Here is a 19,887-nt window from a genome sequence, read left to right as displayed (position 1 = left end):
CTGAGAAGTTCAGCTTGGTCCCCCACCTCCTTCTCCAAAGCATGCAGCGCCGAAGTGGGGCCACCTGGCATGTGCTGGGACGTCCTTGGGATGTCCAAAGTATGCAGTCAGCTTCCAAGGGAAGAATATTTCAGAGCCGACCTCTAGTGTTCTTTCATCTTTAAGAACTAAAACCCTGTAAGCATTGCCCAGAAAATTCCCACCACTCGAGCACGTCAGCGGTGTGTAAGAAAACAATAAAATATAAGATGAGCTTAGAGAGGGCATATGAATCTGTCATATCTCTGTGAAGGCTTGCTGAGATTTTTAAAAGGAGAATGTGTGTTTCCTACAGCCTTTCTAAAAGAATATGGTATCTTTATGGTACCTTCACTGACAGAACATAACAATCCTGCTGAGCCATTTAATCCAGCATCCTGCTTTGCCTATAGGAAGCCCACTAGCATGACATGAGTTTAAAGCAGCCTGCTGCTTATGATCCTCAGCAACTGTTATTCAGAGGCATGCTGCCATCGATCTTGGAAATATGTATAGAGCTGCTATAACAAGCAGTCATGGGTAGCCTTATCCTCCATTAGCTTGTCTAACCGTCCTTTAATGCCATCTAAATTAGTGGCCACCACTACATATTGACACAGGAATCCTTTTAATTATTATATTTAACAGGGCTGCCAAGTTTTAACCTATACCTTTCAGATTTCCCAGGACAGTGGATGATAAAGCAAGGTGCAGCTTCTCCCACGAATTAGTCTCTCAAATCTCTTAATTGCCATTACATCTACTTGCAGTAGCAAGCAGAACTCTAGGGCTGTGTACATACCCCCATTTACTCCACATCTAGTGCATTCCCACTCGCACTGCATTAGCCACAGGTAGAGGCTGAAGGTAGGGATAGAAAAACCAAGTCCTCTTGATTTTGCATTTTCCAAAATCCTCTTGATTTGCAATAATGCATTCATTTTAATGCGCACTTTTACCTGATATTTGCATTTTGCAAACATTGGTTGAGTGGACAAGCGACATTGTGAAATTTGAATAAGTGCAAATTTTGAAGGGTGGCTAAGTTTCAGTTCTCAAATTGTTTCAGAAATTGCCAAATTTGATAAATTTGCCTTTAAATGTGAACTGAATTAAGTTTCTCCCTCATCCCTAGCCCACAGTCCACACCTACGCTGTCATTTCTTTTTAAATGCTGCATTTCCCCATAAACCAGCGGCAATCCGATTAGAAAACATAATAAAACTCATGAAGACATCCATGCCCCAACTCTGCCCACTGATGTGGACAGACAGCGGGTGACTTGGGAACAGATCCAGCTGTACTGATGTGTACAATAATATGCAAATACAATCTGAAAAGCAACAGGGGTGGGGAGAGAACCCTGCTGCATTTTAAGTTGCTGGCATTGCACACAGCTGGGTGTGATGCCCAGTCAAAGGAAGGTGGCAATGTCTGAAAAAGAAACATGTGTAGGGCAGGGACAGAGATGGAATGTATGCAAGAAGCTGTGACTGTCTCTTCTCCTTCTGCACTGTGGGATTTAAAGATATGTTGCAGGCATAAAATGCCATTGAATACAGTGGTACCTCGGTTTATGAACACAATTGGTTCCGGGAGTCTATTCATAAACTGAAGCGTTCATAAACTGAAGCGAACTTTCCCATTGAATGTAATGGAAAGTGGATTAATCTGTTCCAGACGGTCCGCGGAGTACTTAAACTGAAGCGTTCATAAACTGAAGCGAACTTTCCCATTGAAAGTAATGGAAAGTGGATTAATCCATTCCAGACAGGGCCGCGGAGTACTCAACCTGAAGTGTACTTAACCCGAAGCATGGGTGTAATTGATTCTGGAAGTCTGTTCATAAACTGAAGCGTTCATAAACTGAAGCGAACTTTCCCATTGAAAGTAATGGAAAGTGAATTAATCCGTTCCAGATGGGTCTGCGGCATTCGTAAACCGAAAATTCATAAACCGAGGTGTTCATAAACTGAGGTTCCACTGTACTTCTTTTCTAGTAATCAGCCACCCTTCTCTCTCTTTCTGGCTGGCTACAGTTATGGATGTCTGTTTTTGTTACTGTGATGGTTCTTCTACTCTAATATTTTCCCCCACTATGTAACGTTCTACACCTCTTTTATTTCTTTTGTACAATTCAGCTAACATCTGTTTGGGGGGGGGGATACTTTCCAGCATCATCTGCTTGAAATCATGCCTAATATGTGGTTTATGTGACACTCAAAAAGTGAAAGATGAGATCTTGGTACAATTACACCTTCTTGAAAAATTTAAGTTCTGAGACGTACAACTTCTTTTCCCTAGCCTTCCCTTTTTTTTTGCCTTTAGTCTTTTTATCCTACCTAATTCTTTTCCCATACGGAGGAGCTGCCTTCTCTCAGTTTCCATGTCATAAAATTGGATAGCCCTTGCTGTCTTTGTCTAAAGGTGGGGATAACAGTTATAGCAGTTGATTTAACAGATGTGGTTGTATAGCACACACACCACACACTTAAAGCAAATCCCCTCAAACAAAGAAGCCTGGGAACTATAGTTTACATCTTACAGAGCTAGGATTGCATCACCCCGAACCAACTACAACTCCCGAGATTCTTTGAGGGGGGCGGGGACATGTTTTAAATGTGCTTTAATGCAACCACCATGAAGTCAAGATAAAGCTAGAAAAGGCAACTGAGTAGGCGCTTGCACTGAACATGACTGAATGTTCCCCATTCTTAAATATCTGTATCAGCACTGGAACTTGTGATCTTGCTATGCAAGGAGAAGGGGAATAAACTAGCTGAACGCCTCGGGTAAGCAGAAAAACAAAACGTGTGTGTATGTTTCCCCCCTTTGGCAATCTGGAGGTGCTTGGGGCAGGGGGAAGTGCACTGTGTTTATGGGCTTGATTTTGTGAAAAATGAAACAGGGAAGGAATCAGCAGGAAGAATGATAAGGCAAAAGTACTGATGAGAAGCAGGTGTGTTGGCCAGGGACCTTCAGAAGGAGCTGGCAGCCTCTTGGTGCTTTTCAAAGAATGGTGTAATCTTGGCTAAAAGGATGCGATAGCATTTCATCTTTGGATCAATTTGTGGTGTTTTCTGCTGCACAAATGATGAGCTGGGAGGTTTGGCCCACAGAAGTAGCAACGAAATCTTTGTGCAATCTTCTCTAGCTAGGCTAACTGCAGTTGCCAAAGGAAAAAGGTACCGGTAATTTTATGTTCATTACTCTTCTTCATTACTCTTACGAGTCTCATAAGATTCAATGTTGTTCTGTTTACCCAATTTGCGATATGTACCTCTGGTGTTTTTCATGGGTTATGCCATGGGTAGGCAACCTAAGGCCCGGGGTCCGGATGCGGCCTAATCGCCTTCTAAATCTGGCCTGCAGACGGCCCGGGAATCAGCATGTTTTTACATGAGTAGAATCATAGAATCATAGAGTTGGAAGAGACCACAAGGGCCATCCAGTCCAACCCCCTGCCAAGCAGGAAACACCATCAAAGCGTTCTTGACATATGCCTGTCAAGCCTCTGCTTAAAGACCTCCAAAGAAGGAGACTCCACCACACTCCTTGGTAGCAAATTCCACTGCCGAACAGCTCTTACTGTCAGGAAGTTCTTCCTAATGTTTAGGTGGAATCTTCTTTCTTGTAGTTTGAATCCATTGCTCCGTGTCCGCTTCTCTGGAGCAGCAGAAAACAATCTTTCTCCCTCCTCCATATGACATCCTTTCATATATTTGAACATGGCTATCATATCACCCCTTAACCTTCTCTTCTCCAGGCTAAACGTACCCAGCTCCCTAAGTCGTTCCTCATAAGGCATCGTTTCCAGGCCTTTGACCATTTTGGTTGCCCTCTTCTGGACACATTCCAGCTTGTAGAATGTGTGCTTTTATTTAAGATGTATCTTTGGGTTATTTGTGGGGCATAGGAATTTGTTAATTCCCCCCCAAAAAAATAGTCTGGCCCCCCACAAGGTCTGAGGGACAGTGGACCGGCTCCCTGCTGAAAAAGTTTGCAGACCCCTGGGTTATGTCATGTAGTTAAGTGCAATCTCTCTCCCCCTACTCCATCTCTTGTATTAGTGATACTGCAGCCACCCAAAACTCACTTTTACATGAATTCTTTTGCCCTCAATACATTGGTAAATGGCCATCACATCAGTCGGTAGAGAAACCTAAATTTCCAGAAACTAATCAATGTTCCCCAGGGGAAACAGAACTCTAGCGAAAGAAGCAGCCATTTATTTAAAAAATTGCTTCTTATTGTGGCACCTGGCTATTGAGGTGATGAGTTTTAGCTAAAATGACAAATACTATTCAGGCTGGCCTTACCTCCCCAAGGGCCCTCCAGATTTTATAAACCATTTTCATCTGCAAGATGATTGGGGATTTGGCCAGTTTGCTTTCAAGATCAAAAGGAATTCCAAGATCAAAAGAAGATTCTTCTTGTATGTGAATGTCTCTCTGGTTTGGGTTGAATTGGAGAGATTTGTGGACTAGTTAGGAGGATGGAATGTGGGGAGGGCAGGAGAAAATGAATTTCAGCAAATAAACATAGCATGAAAACAATGGGCCCGAGTCTGTGCTGTGTAGGTAAACCTTACCTGAAGAAATAAAAAGTGAGAGGAGGGGCTGGTGAAGCACATTGCCGGTTAGAAGGGGGTTGTATCTTTTTGAAGCTTGACAAAGTTTATTCAGCTGTCATTTGGGCTGGTCATCTGTTCAGGGCCGGCTACAGCACCTGGATTCCCAGGGAACCAGCACCATGACAAGGCCCATCACTGATGCCCATTGTCCTCACAATATTTCTGAAGCAGCGTTGCCTTTGGAGAAACCGGAGAATTAAAATGCTAGCCCTCAGCAGCCAAATGCTGTTGCTGCTACATGTGAACATATTAAACTGTGCTATAATGAGTCACACCGTACATACTTCAAGTATGGAACTCATTCTCACAAGAGGCAGCGATGGCCACCGACTTAGATGGCTTTAACAGAGAATTGGATGAATACACTGGGCATAAGGCTATATCAGTAGCTGCTTGGCATAATGCCTTCGTTCCACTTTCATTGTCAGAGGCAGCACGTACCTGAATATTAGTTGCTGGGAAATGCTTCTGTGTAGTGGAAGTGCTGGCTTTGGTTGGGCTAAAGTGTTGGACTAGGACTGTGAAGACCCAAAATCAAAATCCTACTCAGTCATGAAGCTCATTGGGTGACCTTGAGCCAGCCATGCTCTCTCGGCCCACCTCACAGGGGTGAATAAAATGGGGTAGGGTGGAGAACTGTGTATGCTACCTTGAACTCCTCGGAGCAAAGTTGGCATTTAAATATAATGATAAATATAATGTAATAATCAATAGTCCATTGCAGTGTTTCCCAACCTTGGGCCTCCAGCTGTTTTCGGACTACAATTCCCATCATTCCTGACCACTGGTCTTGCTAGCTAGGGATGATGGGAGTTGTAGTCCAAAAACAGCTGGCGGCCCAAGGTTGGGAAATGCTGGTCTAATGCAGGCATCCCCAAACTTCGGCCCTCCAGATGTTTTGGACTACAATTCCCATCTTCCCCAACCACTGGTCCTGTCAGCTAGGGGTCATGGGAGTTGTAGGCCAAAACATCTGGAGGGCTGCAGTTTGGGGATGCCTGGTCTAATGGAATTAGCTTTTTGAGAGAAACTTGGAGCCTACCATTCTGAAAGCAGATGTTAGAAGTTTGAAGCAGAATATAATAGTTTCATTCATATACTGAGGGAAGACCTTGAGAGGCTCAGAGCTTTTGAGCAAAGGGATGTATAATATTCATTGTGGAATCATCTCCACAGTTTCCTTTATAATCACATACTCTACAATCTATATTATCTTGAAATTATTAGAAAATGTCCCTTCCCAACTCAATTATTTTTAAAAGACAAGAAGACAAGAAGCATTATTTTTGATAAATACTTTATTGGTTTCCATATCCTGTAAACGATCATGCAATGTGAGCCACGGCCAAGAAATTCAGTAAGGCATATGATTATTTCACAGTGCTTATTGCGGAACATATTATCCTTTGTGCCATTCATTATCATGGTAATGAGTCACAGGAAATATTAGAAACAACATCTTGCACACACCTTTATTATATCTAAATGGTGGTGAAAAAGCAGTAGTAACAGAATATCATGTGAGTGTATGGAAAAAAGACATAATTAATTCCTGGTTAATTCAAAATGCATAACAAAATAATTAACTGTGGTCCAAAGGTCTTATGACATCTGGGTGAAAGCAAGTAATGTGCACAGTTTTTAAAAATGTCAAAAAGCCACTATAGGTGGAGATGGGGGTGGGGAGGAGAGGAGTATCGGGACTGTTTTCAATCCCTCTGACTGCTCCTGATAAAATTACTTCTGAAGCAGCCAATGGGAGCTCTCCCCTCCAGAACAAATAGGAGTTTTGGGAGGGAAAATTTTCATTGGGTTTTGGAGAGGGGGATATGGTTAAATCTTTCCCTGTGCACCATGCTATCAACATCACATCTGCTCATGTGCTTGTTCACATCTCCACACACATATACATATACATGCCCACACATAGACCAAATGTTGATTTGCTTTTCTTAGTAAATAACCTGTAAACGAATACATCTTAATACTGGTCTTCAAATATTGGAAGGGCTGTTATTGCAGAGTATGAAATAGGCTTGTTCTCTGTTGCTTTGAAGATCAGGACTAGAACCAACAGGTAAAGATGACAGGAAAGCAGATTTTAGATCTCTGTTTAGGTAAAACTCCCTAATGATAAATGTGGTTTGACAGTGAAGCTGCGCACATGCTGTAAATGTAAAGATGACTGCCCCCTGGAAAGAATTCTGATAGCTGTAGTTAGTTAAGTGCTGAGAATTGTAGCTTTGTGAGAAGTAAGCTACAGTTCTTTAGGAGGAGGAGGTCTTTTCTTTGCTGGAGATATTTAAACTCAAAAAATCTCCACTTTCTGCAAAAGAGGTGTTTGTTGTTGTTGAAACAGGGATAGTGGGAACTTCAGAAGAAGAAAAATGTGGAATTGGTCTGGAGCCTAAGTTGATAAAGGTATCTTTCCCCCCCGAAATTATATCTATGTTATAAAAGCCTTGCTTCTCCCTAGTAATGGTGGGGCTCTTTCACAAAGCGGAATTTGTCAAATTCCTACTTTCTGAAACAATATGAGACGCGAAATATAGCCCCCCTTCAAAATGTGCACTTAACCAAATTCTGTGATGCAATTGTTTCACCAATCAAAGTTGACAAAAATGCACATAGTAGGTAAAAATATGTATAAATGAATATATAATGAATATATTCTTGAACATAACATATGAAATGCATTATATGGGTAGAAATTGCTTGCAAAAAAGCGTTTATTAGTCAAAACTGCATATGTGTATATTAGACTAAATTTGCACTGAAATGCTGAAGAACTTTCATGAGTAACTTTAAACAGAAAAATTGTTAAATTGCTCTAGAAATGTGCAAAACCAAATTTAATATTGGAAAAGTGAGAAATACAGAGAACCACAAATCGACAGAAGTATCAGTGAGCAAAATGGGATTTACTTTCATTTTTGTTTTTGCATAGGATTGCAGGATAAAGAACTGATTGCTATTGGAACAGAATATTAATGGAATTGAGAAGAAAACCACATACAGTGGTGCCTTGCTAGACGAAATTAATTCGTTCCATGGGTCTTTTCTTATAGCGAAAAATTCATCTAGCGAATCCCATAGGAATGCACTGAATTTTTTTGAATTTTTTTTTGCCCATAGGAACGCATTAATTGAATTTCAATGCATTCCTATAGGAAACCGCGATTTGCTAGACGAATTTTTCGTGAAACGCATTCGTCAAGCGAGGCAACCTCCGCTCGAAAAATCCTTTCGTTAAGCGGAAATTTCGTTAAGCAGGGCATTCGTTAAGCGAGGCACCACTGTATTTGGTTCCTAAACCTGTATTTATTGAGCGAATACAAATGTAGGGGCAAAGAGGATATTTGCCAGTGAGATTTGGTGGGTGACAAGAAAGGGTGCTTTAGCTTTCTTGTACTAACCACTTCTTTCCTGCAAATGGTTCTTCCGGCTATCTTCCCCTCAGCTGAACTTACTGCTTTGGAGCCCAGGTGGGTGAAGAAACAATTCAAACCACTGGAAAGGGCATTTGTAGGGGAGAATCAGCAGCTGGAGAACTTCCACTGCTGTTTCCTTTTAAGTTCCACCAGTTCTCATATTTCCCTTGTAAAGAAAATGGGGAGTTGGGGACACCATATTTTCATCATGTGGTTCCTCCTAAATATGGAATTCGTGATCCAGACTGCAGCATTTCTATTTTGTTTTGCTGTGTAGGCAGTCTCCTGACATAATATGCTATCCAACCCAAGTTAAACGCATTTAAAGTCTAATTGATTTCAATAAAAGCGAAAACCACATTCTTAATTATCTTCTACAAGTTATTATCTTTGATTTGCTTGTGCTAATAATTGTATTTTTACTCTAGCACACCCCCTCCCAACCTTGTGCCCTCCAGTTGTTCTGGATTACAACTCTCATCAGCCCCTAGTCCAAAACATCTGGAGGACACTCAGTTGGGGAAGGCCAGCATGAATCATTATTCTTTATCCACTTCTCTTTCATTCCCATCTTCATGTATTGGTCTTTAATAACCAGTGTGATATTTTTATTACTCCTTTTTGAAGAAGCACAACAGCAGAGGAGCCCTCACAGCTGGGATTTTATTAAGTTTGCTTGACAACAATACTACAAGGCTCCCTGATATTTTCTGCTGCCATTAATTTAAAAAAGCAGGTTATGGTGCTGTGCAAGATTTCTGCCGTTTGGTAGAATCCAACAAAAGGCAGAAATGGGTTAATTGGATTGAGGCCAAGGTGGCTGGTTTTTCCTCTGTCAACACTTTCATATTAGACAAGAAGATCAATATGCCAGACTAAAAATCTGAACTCTAATTTTGGAGAACATTATTGTGAATTTGGACATGATTGAAACCTCATATCTGAACATCATTGGATGGATGGCTGCTTTTATGCTGTGAACCATCCCTTCTTTTCTTCCTAAACAAATTTTTTCTTCCTAAACAAATTAAGTGCAGATCTCCAACCCTGTAGGGCAGATTAGAAGTAATTGTTATGAGCATTTTAATAGAATCAAACCTTCTAAGATGTATGGCAGTCAATAGACAATGTTGAGGGAGACAAATGTTCTTTGGGGTTTAGTCTGTCACTGCTTAGACTCCCTCTTGGTCTCTGTCTCTGTCTTCCTGTCCCAACTTCATAGAAGGATGGACTAGCAAACCTGCCCTCCACTCTCTGTTAACATCTGGTCTTTATCTTGAGCACTGGTCTTTGAAGAGGGTGAAAAAGAATTAAATAGCATAAGCATAAAAACCAACGTTTCTGAGCCCACTTCACAGAATACATCTATATTTTTTGTGTCTCTTTGTTTACTTTGTTCTCACATAGTTCTCTGTAAGGAAATCCATGTCTGCAAGTTATTCTCATGCCCCAGAAAGCCCAACGATGGATGATTCATTGTGCTTTAATACAGATGTGAGAGCACATCCTAAGAAAACAGCTTCTGTATGCTTGGGGAATGTGTGAAGGGCACCCGAGTAAATTCTGATTGGATATAGCCATGTTATGCACTACACTGAGTGAGGTGGCAGAATTACAGATTGTACCACCATACCAGTGTTCAACAGCCTGGTGCTTCTAGATGTTTAGGGTTTTATAATTGTCATCAACAACCCCAGCCAGCACATTGCATAAATGTTGTTTTGAGGGCACAAGATTGGTAAAGGCTGAACCACGTAATGCTAAATCTTTTTCACACTGTGCTAGTTAATTACATAACTCAAAAGCTTGTTGACTAATAAAGCCCTATGATGGATTTGGGGGTCGTTATTATTTCTGTACAGACCATAGCTTTTTTATATATTAAAAAATAACTGTGGTGTGTTTAGAACATAATCTATACCACTTCAACCATAATATACCAACTTTTTTGGGATGGAGGGGATTTGTAGAGCTTTTTTTGCAAAATCTCAAAAAACATTCTGACAGCTGAATCCTGGCATATGGCAGCCCTAACCAGAAGCAATGCAGTTCAGAATTCAGGCATGGTTAGACCTCATCAGAGCATAAGGCAAGACCTGCTGAATTGGTACAAAAGTTCCTCTAATTTAGTACCCTGTTCCCAACAGTGATCACTCAGATGCTTCTGGAAAGGGCCTTCATGTCCCCCTTAGTTTTTTTGTATTCAGCAGTACAAATTGGGACGTACACAAAAAAACAAAGTTCACTGTTTTAATTTGTATGCATTCTCCTCCTAAATTAAATAGATTTTTTTAAAAAAATTAAACATTAATTAGTGTGCCAAAAACTCATCTTCCTAAATATACATATATAACGCTTTGCTATGTTGCGTGTTCATGTTCAAGGGAATTATTTTAAATTGATGCCCACAGATAAAAACAAGACTGCTGTTACACTGGTGAATATCCTGGAGGAAATAATATGCAGGAGGATTTTGGAAAGATCTTGGACATTCAGCTACCATCACGCTGACCATGGACTGTGCTGTCTGGGACTGATGGGAATATGACAACATCTGGAGGGCAACAGCGCTCATAAAAGGTTCCTCTAATTTGGTATCTTGTTCCCAACAGTGATCAGTCCCTGTCTTAAAGGGATTGCTTTTCTCACTTGTGAAATGTTTCGCTGCGCAACAGAGCAATATTGGCACACACCTATCAAATTATGTATTATTCAGGTGCCTGAATAATTTGACCATGGGTACTATGTGCAATTTTCTGTTCTTCCTCAGGCAACAAGGTGTCTTGAGCCAGCCCTAAACCTTCTGTATGTAAGTCATGCAGATAATAGCCTTTTGTTACCTTTTGTTACAGAAGCAGTGCACCTCTGACTACCAGTTGCTGCGGAAAACAGCAGGAGAGGTCTATTACTTTTGTATCTTCCTTGTAGGATTCCCATAGGCATATGGTTAGCCACTGTGGTAAATAGGATGGGCCAGATTTCTGGCAATTTGCGTTGATATCATACTGTTCAGTAGGTGTCTGTGGAACTCAGTGCGGCCATGCTCCCCGCTTCAAAGGAGATGCAGTGGTCATAATAATTTGGGGAAGGGTTGGCAGTTTCAACAGGCTTTTATCTTGCACCCTTGACAGAGAGCTAACTATAAAAGACTGAGCAGTAGCTTGTCTCCATCTGCCCTATACTATTTAAATTCTTATTTTTATTGCTACATGGCTGACTTTCTGGAATGTGCCTTTTGTAGCTAGTCAGTGGCCCGTGTTTCTCATTCAAACTTGTAATGTGCAATATAATGCCACTTCTGAGGAGAGATATAATTCCTTCTTGACATGAAATCTGCTTCTTTTCACCTCTCTTGTAAATACCCTTTCAGGCCGTCAGGCTGCATCTCCTTTCTTTCCATTCCTTGTCATATTTGCTAGGGCAGTGGCTGTCTTGTTTATGACAGCATTTACCTCATGAAATATATCCCATAATTCATGCAGTTTGGGAGGGAGTAAAAGCCAGCCAGCCAGCCAGCTGGCTTCAAAAGCTCTTGGCTTCCGTTGCAATGCACATACGTAAGACAAAGAGGCCTAGAAGACACACTTATGTGTCTAATAAGACACAGAGTCCCCGTGGCATCCCTGGTTTTTGATTTAGCAGTTTGGGTTTCCCATACGGCAGTAGCAGACTGTCTGAAATAGTCGGCAGTGACAGAAGGCACAGAAATCGCAGCAGGGACGAGATGGTGGCTTGCAGCTTGACCAAGTAGGCACACAGTTGGGTGGTGGTGGAGGTCTTGGTTGGGGAGGCTTTTTTTGCTGTGCTTTTTTCTGAGGAGGGGAAAAAAGGATGAAAAGCTTAATAAATCTTGGCTATAATAAGTATAATAAAGAGTTCCAACAGTGTAGGGTTTCCATAGTTCAGGACACCCCAAAAGTTGTTGAGCTTTTTTTAAGGAAAACCTGCACAATTTTTCTATTGACTTTTGACTCTAAGACAAAGGGCCACATTCCCCCCCGGACGTCAATTCCGCCTTTGAAATCCCGTTAATGTCTGGGAAGATCCAGATGTATGGCAGCCCTGCAACAGTGAGGGCTTTTTTTTTTTTGCTCTTAAAAGAATCTACTTAAAATAAAACCCCAGAGAAGGGCCATAGATCACTAGTAGAGTATATGCTTTCCTTATTGTAGATATGGGTACTGTAGTTCTCTGGAAATAATCTTAATTTGCTATCTAGTTGTTCTGCAATCATATAATTTTTCTTTTAACATGTCTGGCATTCCCAGATAATCTCATGGTTCAATTGATCCAACTGTATAGACTCTGATTTAGTTCTCTACTAGCAGTCAAACCTAATATCAAACTTGTAATTAGTGCCAACACTGCCGGCCCGCCCCAAAGCATATCCAGTATACAGGCAACTCCTGATTTACGCTGGGGTTACGTTCCAGGTTATCATGCACTTGCGTGAAATCGTGTGCAATTAAAACACTTCACATATGGCACATGTGGCCACCATCTTGTTGAAGCTAAGTAGTTCTGGCCAGACTGGAAACTGCCTGGGAATTACAGGTATGCTGCCTTTGCTTCCATGAAGGATATTGTGAGTCTGTGTATGTGTGAACTTTGGACTAAACTAGATGTGAGGTACATACCTTGCTTTTTTCTTAACTGATTTTAGAGTGTGAAAACACAGAAAGGTGAGTTATATCTCTTTATGTTTCCACTGAGATTGGATTGGAGATCCCCCACACCTGCTCTGGGGGGTTGGTGTCCTCAAGGGGAACTCCTTTCCTTAAGGCTTTTAGCCCTTGGGGACATTCTTCCCTGTCCCACCCCCGCAGACCCATTGGCGGTGGGGATGGATCTCCAGTCTCAGTGAAGAGATACTGTACTTGTTAATATAATATAAGCTGGTAATGTAGATATCCCCTATCAGCAACAGAAATGTAAAAGTGAGAAGTCCTACTATAACCTGTTACTGACAACTTGAACTGTTTTGACCTTGCTGACTTTTCAAGAAGGATCACTCACCTTCATAGATTTCCTTTTCTCAGCCTCATTCCTGCTGAGCTTCAGGGATGTTTTGGTTAAATCTTTAGAGGGGAAAAAACATTTTTAAGGTGTTACAACGCACGAGTGTGTAACATGCAAGTAGATGAGTAGATGCTTTGAGAGACATGGATTTTCTCACATTGCTTGTCTCTGTCCCCCTATTCCAAGTAATGTGGTAAATACAATATGTACCACAATGGCATCACACTCTGTGTCATCTCACATTTTGCTTACTTCAGAGGTAGGCGATGTAGTACCTACCAGGACGAAGGATTGATTGATGCCCCAAAGGACTCAGTTGCAGGGATTCCAAAGAAATATGCACAAAATGGCAGAGTGATCAGTCCTAGTGCTTTATATCAAGAGGCTTACATACAGCAATGCAATGCAGGATTCCTTGCCGCTATACCTCAGGACGGATGCTGAAGCAGCAAGCACCATGGCTTTGTTTGTGACGGGTCAATCGTATATGGGCTACTTATATAAAAAGCCAGCTATGTAAGCTGGCCCGTTCCCCAGTCTCATCCATCTCTCAGAAAAGGGAGTGGCTGACAGGCAGCCAGCTTAAGACTTTAAAGCTTCAAAGCAAGCAGATAAACATATATGAGTTTATTTTTGCAGTAAATAGCAATTAGTCCTGGGGTTATCTTGACTACCAAGACGATGTTTACAGGCCTTCTGGGACATTTGCAGCATTTGATTCTGTACCCTGCCACCTCACCATCCCTGATTATTGGCCACGTTGACAGGGCCTGCTGAGTACAACATTTGGAAGCGGGGATGGTGGTACTGTATTGCCTTTTATCTGCCATACATCATGAGATGTCAACTGTAGGGTCAGAAGAACTGTACATACAAAAATATTCTTATGAAGAACAGGGGGGAGGAGAGATGGGGAGTGATGACAACTCTATGCTTCTTTGCTGGTCTACTACCGTAATAAAGATATTATTTATAACTCTATGCTTCTCATCTATCTGAGCACTAAAAAAACGGTCTGGGTAACCCTTACCGAATTATATATAATCCAGTGCCACCACCTTGCTCCATATGTTCATTTGATTTTGAGCATACCAGGTTTGTTTGAGCTTTTGAGCATTCAGCTTAACACCAGGTGACATTGCCTATAACTTTCACTTGGAGACATAGCAACTCTCCTCCTGCATCTGCAACTCTCCTCCTGTTTGTCCAACAGTTCCCTAGCCTACCTCCTTCCTTCACCTCTTGCAGGTGAAACTAATGTCCTTAATAAGCTGGGTGGAAGTGTGACATTGAAGAATTGGGTAGGTTTGGATGTAATGTGAAGCCATGGTTTCCTGCTGTGTCAGGTGTGGGGAACCATTGGTCCTCCAGATGTTGCTTAACTACAGCTTCCATAACCCCTGGCTATTGCCCATGCTTGCTGCACAGATGCTCTTACAAAAATATAGTACCGGTACTGCTAACAATCATTTTAATTCAAATCAAACCTTTATACACCACCTGGATATAAAGCCACAACTGACCCTCTGTAGGCAGGCAGATGTGATCCACATGATGCTGTCAAAATCCTAAGTGAGCTGGGAGTATAAAGTGCATTGGGGCAGACAGGAAGGAATGTCTCTGCCTTGTGCATGCCAGTGCATGCACACGAAAGCTCATACCTATGACAAACTTAGTTGGTCTCTAAGGTGCTACTGGAAGGATTTTTTTTATTTTGTTTTGACTACGTCAGACCAACACGGCTACCTACCTGTAACTCTGCCTACGCTGTACTACTGAAATCACTGTTGCCCTACCATTTTCCAGATAAAAAATAACTCCACCCAGGAGAAAAAATGGCTGTGGGAAAGTACCCTTCTCACTCAGCTGTACTTTAAATTGCCTCCCGTCTTCTGCTTTATAGGAATTTAGTACAACCTATGTCAGATCATGTGTCATCTAGTTCCTCTCTTGGAAATCTCACATAATGGATAATACGCCTTTTGTGTTTTAAATACACACTGAAGAGCCTTATGGTACTTGTTCATCATCTTCTCTACTGAAGGATGTAATTGAAAAGGCCTACAAAAAGAGAGTTCACACCTTCTATCAGCGCTGACGTCCAGCACTTCTGCTGACATTTACTTTTGTCTTGCAGCCTTTCATCTTCCTGAATGCATCCATCGCTGCTGCTTCTAGGTCCTCAATTCCATCCTGATTTGCTTCACGTGTTCTTTGTAACTGATGATTACTCAAGAGTATAATGATCTTCTCCATGTAATCCTGATGACAGTAAATCTATACTGATAGAAAGTGTGAAGCATCTTTTTACAGGCCTTTTCAATTACAGTCATTTCTCATTTGTCTATATATATTTGTTTCTAATATTAGCAACCTTGCTTATATGCTCCCTTGCCCTTGCAGGGATTTATTTACACATACATCAATGTACATAGCAGACACATGCAAGGGTACTAGATATGTACCTTGTCTCCTTTCCTCTCTCAGTACCTTACAGTCTAGAGTTTGGAAGTGGGTCTGAGTCACACAGTTATATTATTCCTTTTTTGATTTGTTAGAAAACCCAAGTTGCAAAACAGAGAATTTCTCTCTGCCACTCATAAGAAGAACTTGCTGGATCAGGCTAATGGCCCATCTAGTTCTGCATCCTGTTCTCACAATGAACAGCTAGATGCCTATGGGAAGCCCAAACGTAGGAACTGAGTACGAGAGCACTCTCCTCTACTGTGGTTTCAAGAAACTACTATTCAAAAACATCCTGCTTCTGGCATAGCCATTGTGCCCAGTAGCTAGGAGCCATCCTTCATGAATTTGTCTAGCCCCCTTTTAGAACCATCAAAGTTGGCAGTCATCCCTGCCTCCTGTGGGAGTGAATTCCATTGTTTAACTATATATAAAGTAGTACTTTTTTTTTGTCTGTCCTGAATCTTCAAACATGACTCTTCATTGGATGTCCTGAGTTCTAGTGTTATGAGAGGAGAAAAACTTTTCTCTGTCTACTTTCTCCATGTCATGCATAGTTTTTTACTCTCCATTTTCTCCCTCCTCCTTTCTCCCCTTCACCATCTCTCTCTCTCTCTCTCTCTCATACACACAAGTACATGTCCTATTCTGCCATCATCCATTCATTCTCGCATGTGCAGGTCCACATTGGGTAGAGAAGCTGAAAGTATCTTCGGAGGTTTGGGCAATTGTTGCTATCCTTCACACCATTGCATCTGAAAAGCTAGCTAGAATGGATTTTGTAAAGCAGTTGTTTCCTCAGTACTGAGCAAGGAAGATGTAAGGGGGGGAAAGTACAGAGAACCGCCCCCTTGCATCAGAAGTAGCTCCTCCCCAAGCAGCGATGGGAGCGAGGGCTCTGAGGAAGCTAGTGAGGGAATGGAGAGAGAAGGCCAGGGCTCCAGCAACATGAGAGAGCCCTGGCCACACAGGAGTGAGGAAAGGGAGGGGGAGAAGGGAGAAAATGAAAGCCTGGAGCGTAGACCCCTTCCTCCGGTTCCGGAATTACGCAGGAGAAAGAGAGGGAGGAGATTCACTGTCCCGAGGCTATTATGTTGGAGAAGGTCACGTGGGGGGGGGCAGTGCCGGATTCTGCATCGGTCTGAGCAGACTTGTTGTACATATCCAGCTCACTGTAAATAGCCTGCACTAATAAAAACTGTTTAAAGACAAGCATGCGGAGCGTCGTTACTCTAGAGTAGTCGCAAGAACCTCTGACAGAAGAAAAGTGAGCTGCTTGTTTGTTCTGATAATACTGTGGTGTTCTCCACAGAGGGCTTGTTTTCTTCAGTGCCGGATACATAGAAATGATCTACTGCTCCTTGGCAGCTCACTTTGGGAAGGAAAGAACCAAAGAGGAGGCTAGGCAGGGGACCTGCTATGGCCTGGTGGTTCTGGACCCATTCCAAGACATCTAATTTTAGCAACTGCCTGTATATCTTCATATTTCCAAAGTGGACTTCGTTGCCTTTACAGATGGATTGTGATAACACATCATCTATCAAACCTCATGCAAGAGATAACTGAGACCCAGTTGACTTTATCAGAGGAAGTAGAACACAACTTTGCTCCATTCTGGTAGTAGTGAACCTGACTTCAGCAGTCAAGGTAATTATTGAGATTTATTTTACATTGCTTTTATACTGCACCCTTCAGTTATATTCTATGATGGTTTACAAAAAAATACTTTGGGTGGGATTCACCCAAGGAGTCACATCAGCCAGAGCACTTGCAAGGGCTTCCACTTGCACAATGAAGCTTTCTCTCATCTCCTCCCCTTGTGCCCCTGAAATTACCTTGTGTGTGAGAGAGAAAGCCTCCAGAACAGCACATGGGGAGGAAGGGGGGAATCATTCCATCTGGCGAGCTGAAATGCTTCTGCATACAGAATGTTCAGAATAGTGCTACGTGGAATTCCAACCAATATGGCTGGCGTTCTCATTCAAGAGCATTATAAAGGAAAGCGCATTCCACTATTGTCTTTTGCAATGTTCTGTGACTTCTTCCCAAGCATTTAGAAGTCATGACAATCCTTAACTTGGGTAGGCTGTATTCTGAAATGATAGCAGATTCAGGTCAATTATGAAAGCCACATTTTGCTTAGATGTTGGGCTTTCCCAATATCAAATTTACTTCACTCTCAATTTAGTTCAATTAGCTAATTGTGAACAGATGGCTAATGGCAAACGTGTTTCTATTAATCCCAGAATGCCTATGAAGAGCCTTTATAAAATTAGCCTTGAAGTTTCGATTGACTCATCTGGTAACTCTGTGATGTGGTGGAGTTCATATGGGTTCAGTTTGAGTAGTCCTGGAAAGCTACCCCATAGCTTTATCCTTTTTTTTAAGGATGACAGAGGCATTGGTGGGATTGTGATGATTTGAGATAAAGTGCAAAGATAGCTAAGGGATTTACATGGATTCAGTCACACAGTATCTAATAGGAGAACAGTGTACAGGCTTTTGTTTTTGAAAACGTAAAATTAATCAGCTGAATTTGAGAGGTGTTCTTTTCCACTTCTACTTGCCTGAAATGTCGGTATTAGTTTATTTTTTAAAAATAAATAAATAATGGCAGGGCCCAGTTTGATCAAACTGGGACCTAATTTTAAAAAATAAACTAATACCGTCATTTCAGGCAAGTAGAAGTGGAAAGGAACACCTCTCAAGTTCAGCTGATTAATGGGATAAATTGGTACCCCTGTTGTTAAGATACTAAACTGGGCTGAAATCCACCCCCTCAGCTTCCTGAAAATGCTCTCCTCCCATGACAGTGGGAGCCAATTTTCTGCTGCTTTTTGCAGGGGGAAGAGAGATATTGTAGAAGGTTTGTCATCCCAGTACATTTTTTTCCTGCCTGAGGCAAAGGACATTATATAATCTAACAGTGGAATCTTACTTCAACATCAGACAGTGTCACCCACTGCACCTGGGGCCTGGTAACTAGCCAACTTATGAGGCACAGGACAGACTATCTTAGGGGTCTCCAAAAGGGATGATACGTAGTGGAATGAGAAGGCTGCTGCCTTGCCCTCAACATCAGCTACCCTGAAGCAGCTGCCTCACTCACCTCTGCCTCTGTTCTGGTACTCTGTAGCCCAGCCTGGTCCTACTTTAAGGCAGAGTACCAGAACAGAGGCAGAGGTAAAAGAGACACATAAGTTCTTCTTTCAGAAGTTGCATGCCTCCCAGTTCTGTTTTTAAGATTCCAAACAGAAGACTTTACTGACCTACTATTGAGATAGGTGGGAGATCCGGAAACTTGATTTTGTTATTATTTACCGTACTGTTGACAGCATTCTGCTTTTCCTCAAATATCATGTAAGAGTAGCTGGTTATGAGCAAAGTGCAGCAGAGAAGGAAGCCAAGGAGGAAGTTCCTATATTCCATTCTGGTGAGAGAGAAAAGGAAAATAACACCATATTAAGTTTTTGTATCAGTCACATATATCTGAGGGGAAAGAGGGTACAGTAGTGCATATAATGTCAAAGTATACAAATATTTTTGCAGCGTTCCGTTCTGTCCTTCCAACTAGTTACCTTTGCTAGATAGAATGGAGAGGATGTAAGACCTTAAGCTCACAAACGCTCTAGAAAGCCCAGGATTCACTTCTGAATGAGTTTTTTAGAAGATAAAAAGGCATCAAAATGGATGCCAACTTTTTGTTGTTGTTGCTTTGGTCTGTTTGCAATAACCTCAGTTACTCACATCAGTATGGGGTCAAAGGAAGCAAAGGCTGTTGTGTTAAAGAGGCAAAATTATTACAATAGGGCAAAAACAGCAATCTCATTTTCATTTACTTATTAACCGTGCATAATATTCCTAGCAAAGTAGCCGGAATATTATAACCACTGCCGCAAGATAGGAAACACCTTTAAAATTTTGTTTCTATGACAAGATCTGTTTAACTATATTTTTGAATGGCTCCAGGCAGAAAATACATGCAATGTAATTGAAATAACTATGATTAGGCTTCTACAATTTGGGAAAAAAATCTGGTATACCAGAACAGGGAATGTAAACTGTAAACTGTGTTGTCAATGTGCAAATAATTAAAATAGAATTAAAAGGGGCTCCTTTTATATCCCTATGTCCTCTTCCTGCTATATTGCATTATTGCAATTTCTCTTTGTTGCTGTAAAGTAAATATTTGTCATTGCCTTTTGCTGTAACAATTGAAGTTATTGTTGAAGCATTGTGAAGACAAACATAAGAGAAAATACAAAGCACCTGATTGGTTGCATAAAGCAAGAGGAAAGTAAAGTATCAGCTTTCTTTAAAGCA

The 19,887-nt window shown here is 41.5% G+C and overlaps 1 protein-coding gene across 1 annotated transcript in view; it reads right to left on the bottom strand.

The window, feature by feature from the left end:
- Positions 1 to 5,945: 5,945 nt before the first annotated feature.
- Positions 5,946 to 19,887, bottom strand: part of ASIP (agouti signaling protein) — a 29,380-nt gene continuing 15,438 nt past the window's right edge. The window contains exons 2-4 of the mRNA XM_035123167.2: positions 18,834 to 18,994; positions 13,099 to 13,160; positions 5,946 to 11,894 (exon numbers count right to left, since the gene is read on the bottom strand). Coding sequence (XP_034979058.1) covers positions 11,718 to 11,894; positions 13,099 to 13,160; positions 18,834 to 18,993 — 399 coding nt within the window. The 5' untranslated portion in view covers position 18,994 and the 3' untranslated portion in view covers positions 5,946 to 11,717. The remainder of the gene's footprint in view (positions 11,895 to 13,098; positions 13,161 to 18,833; positions 18,995 to 19,887) is intronic.

The sequence above is a fragment of the Zootoca vivipara genome, chromosome 7, assembly GCF_963506605.1.
Source record: "Zootoca vivipara chromosome 7, rZooViv1.1, whole genome shotgun sequence".
NCBI lineage: Eukaryota > Metazoa > Chordata > Lepidosauria > Squamata > Lacertidae > Zootoca > Zootoca vivipara.
This window is presented reverse-complemented; position numbering and strand designations above follow the sequence as displayed.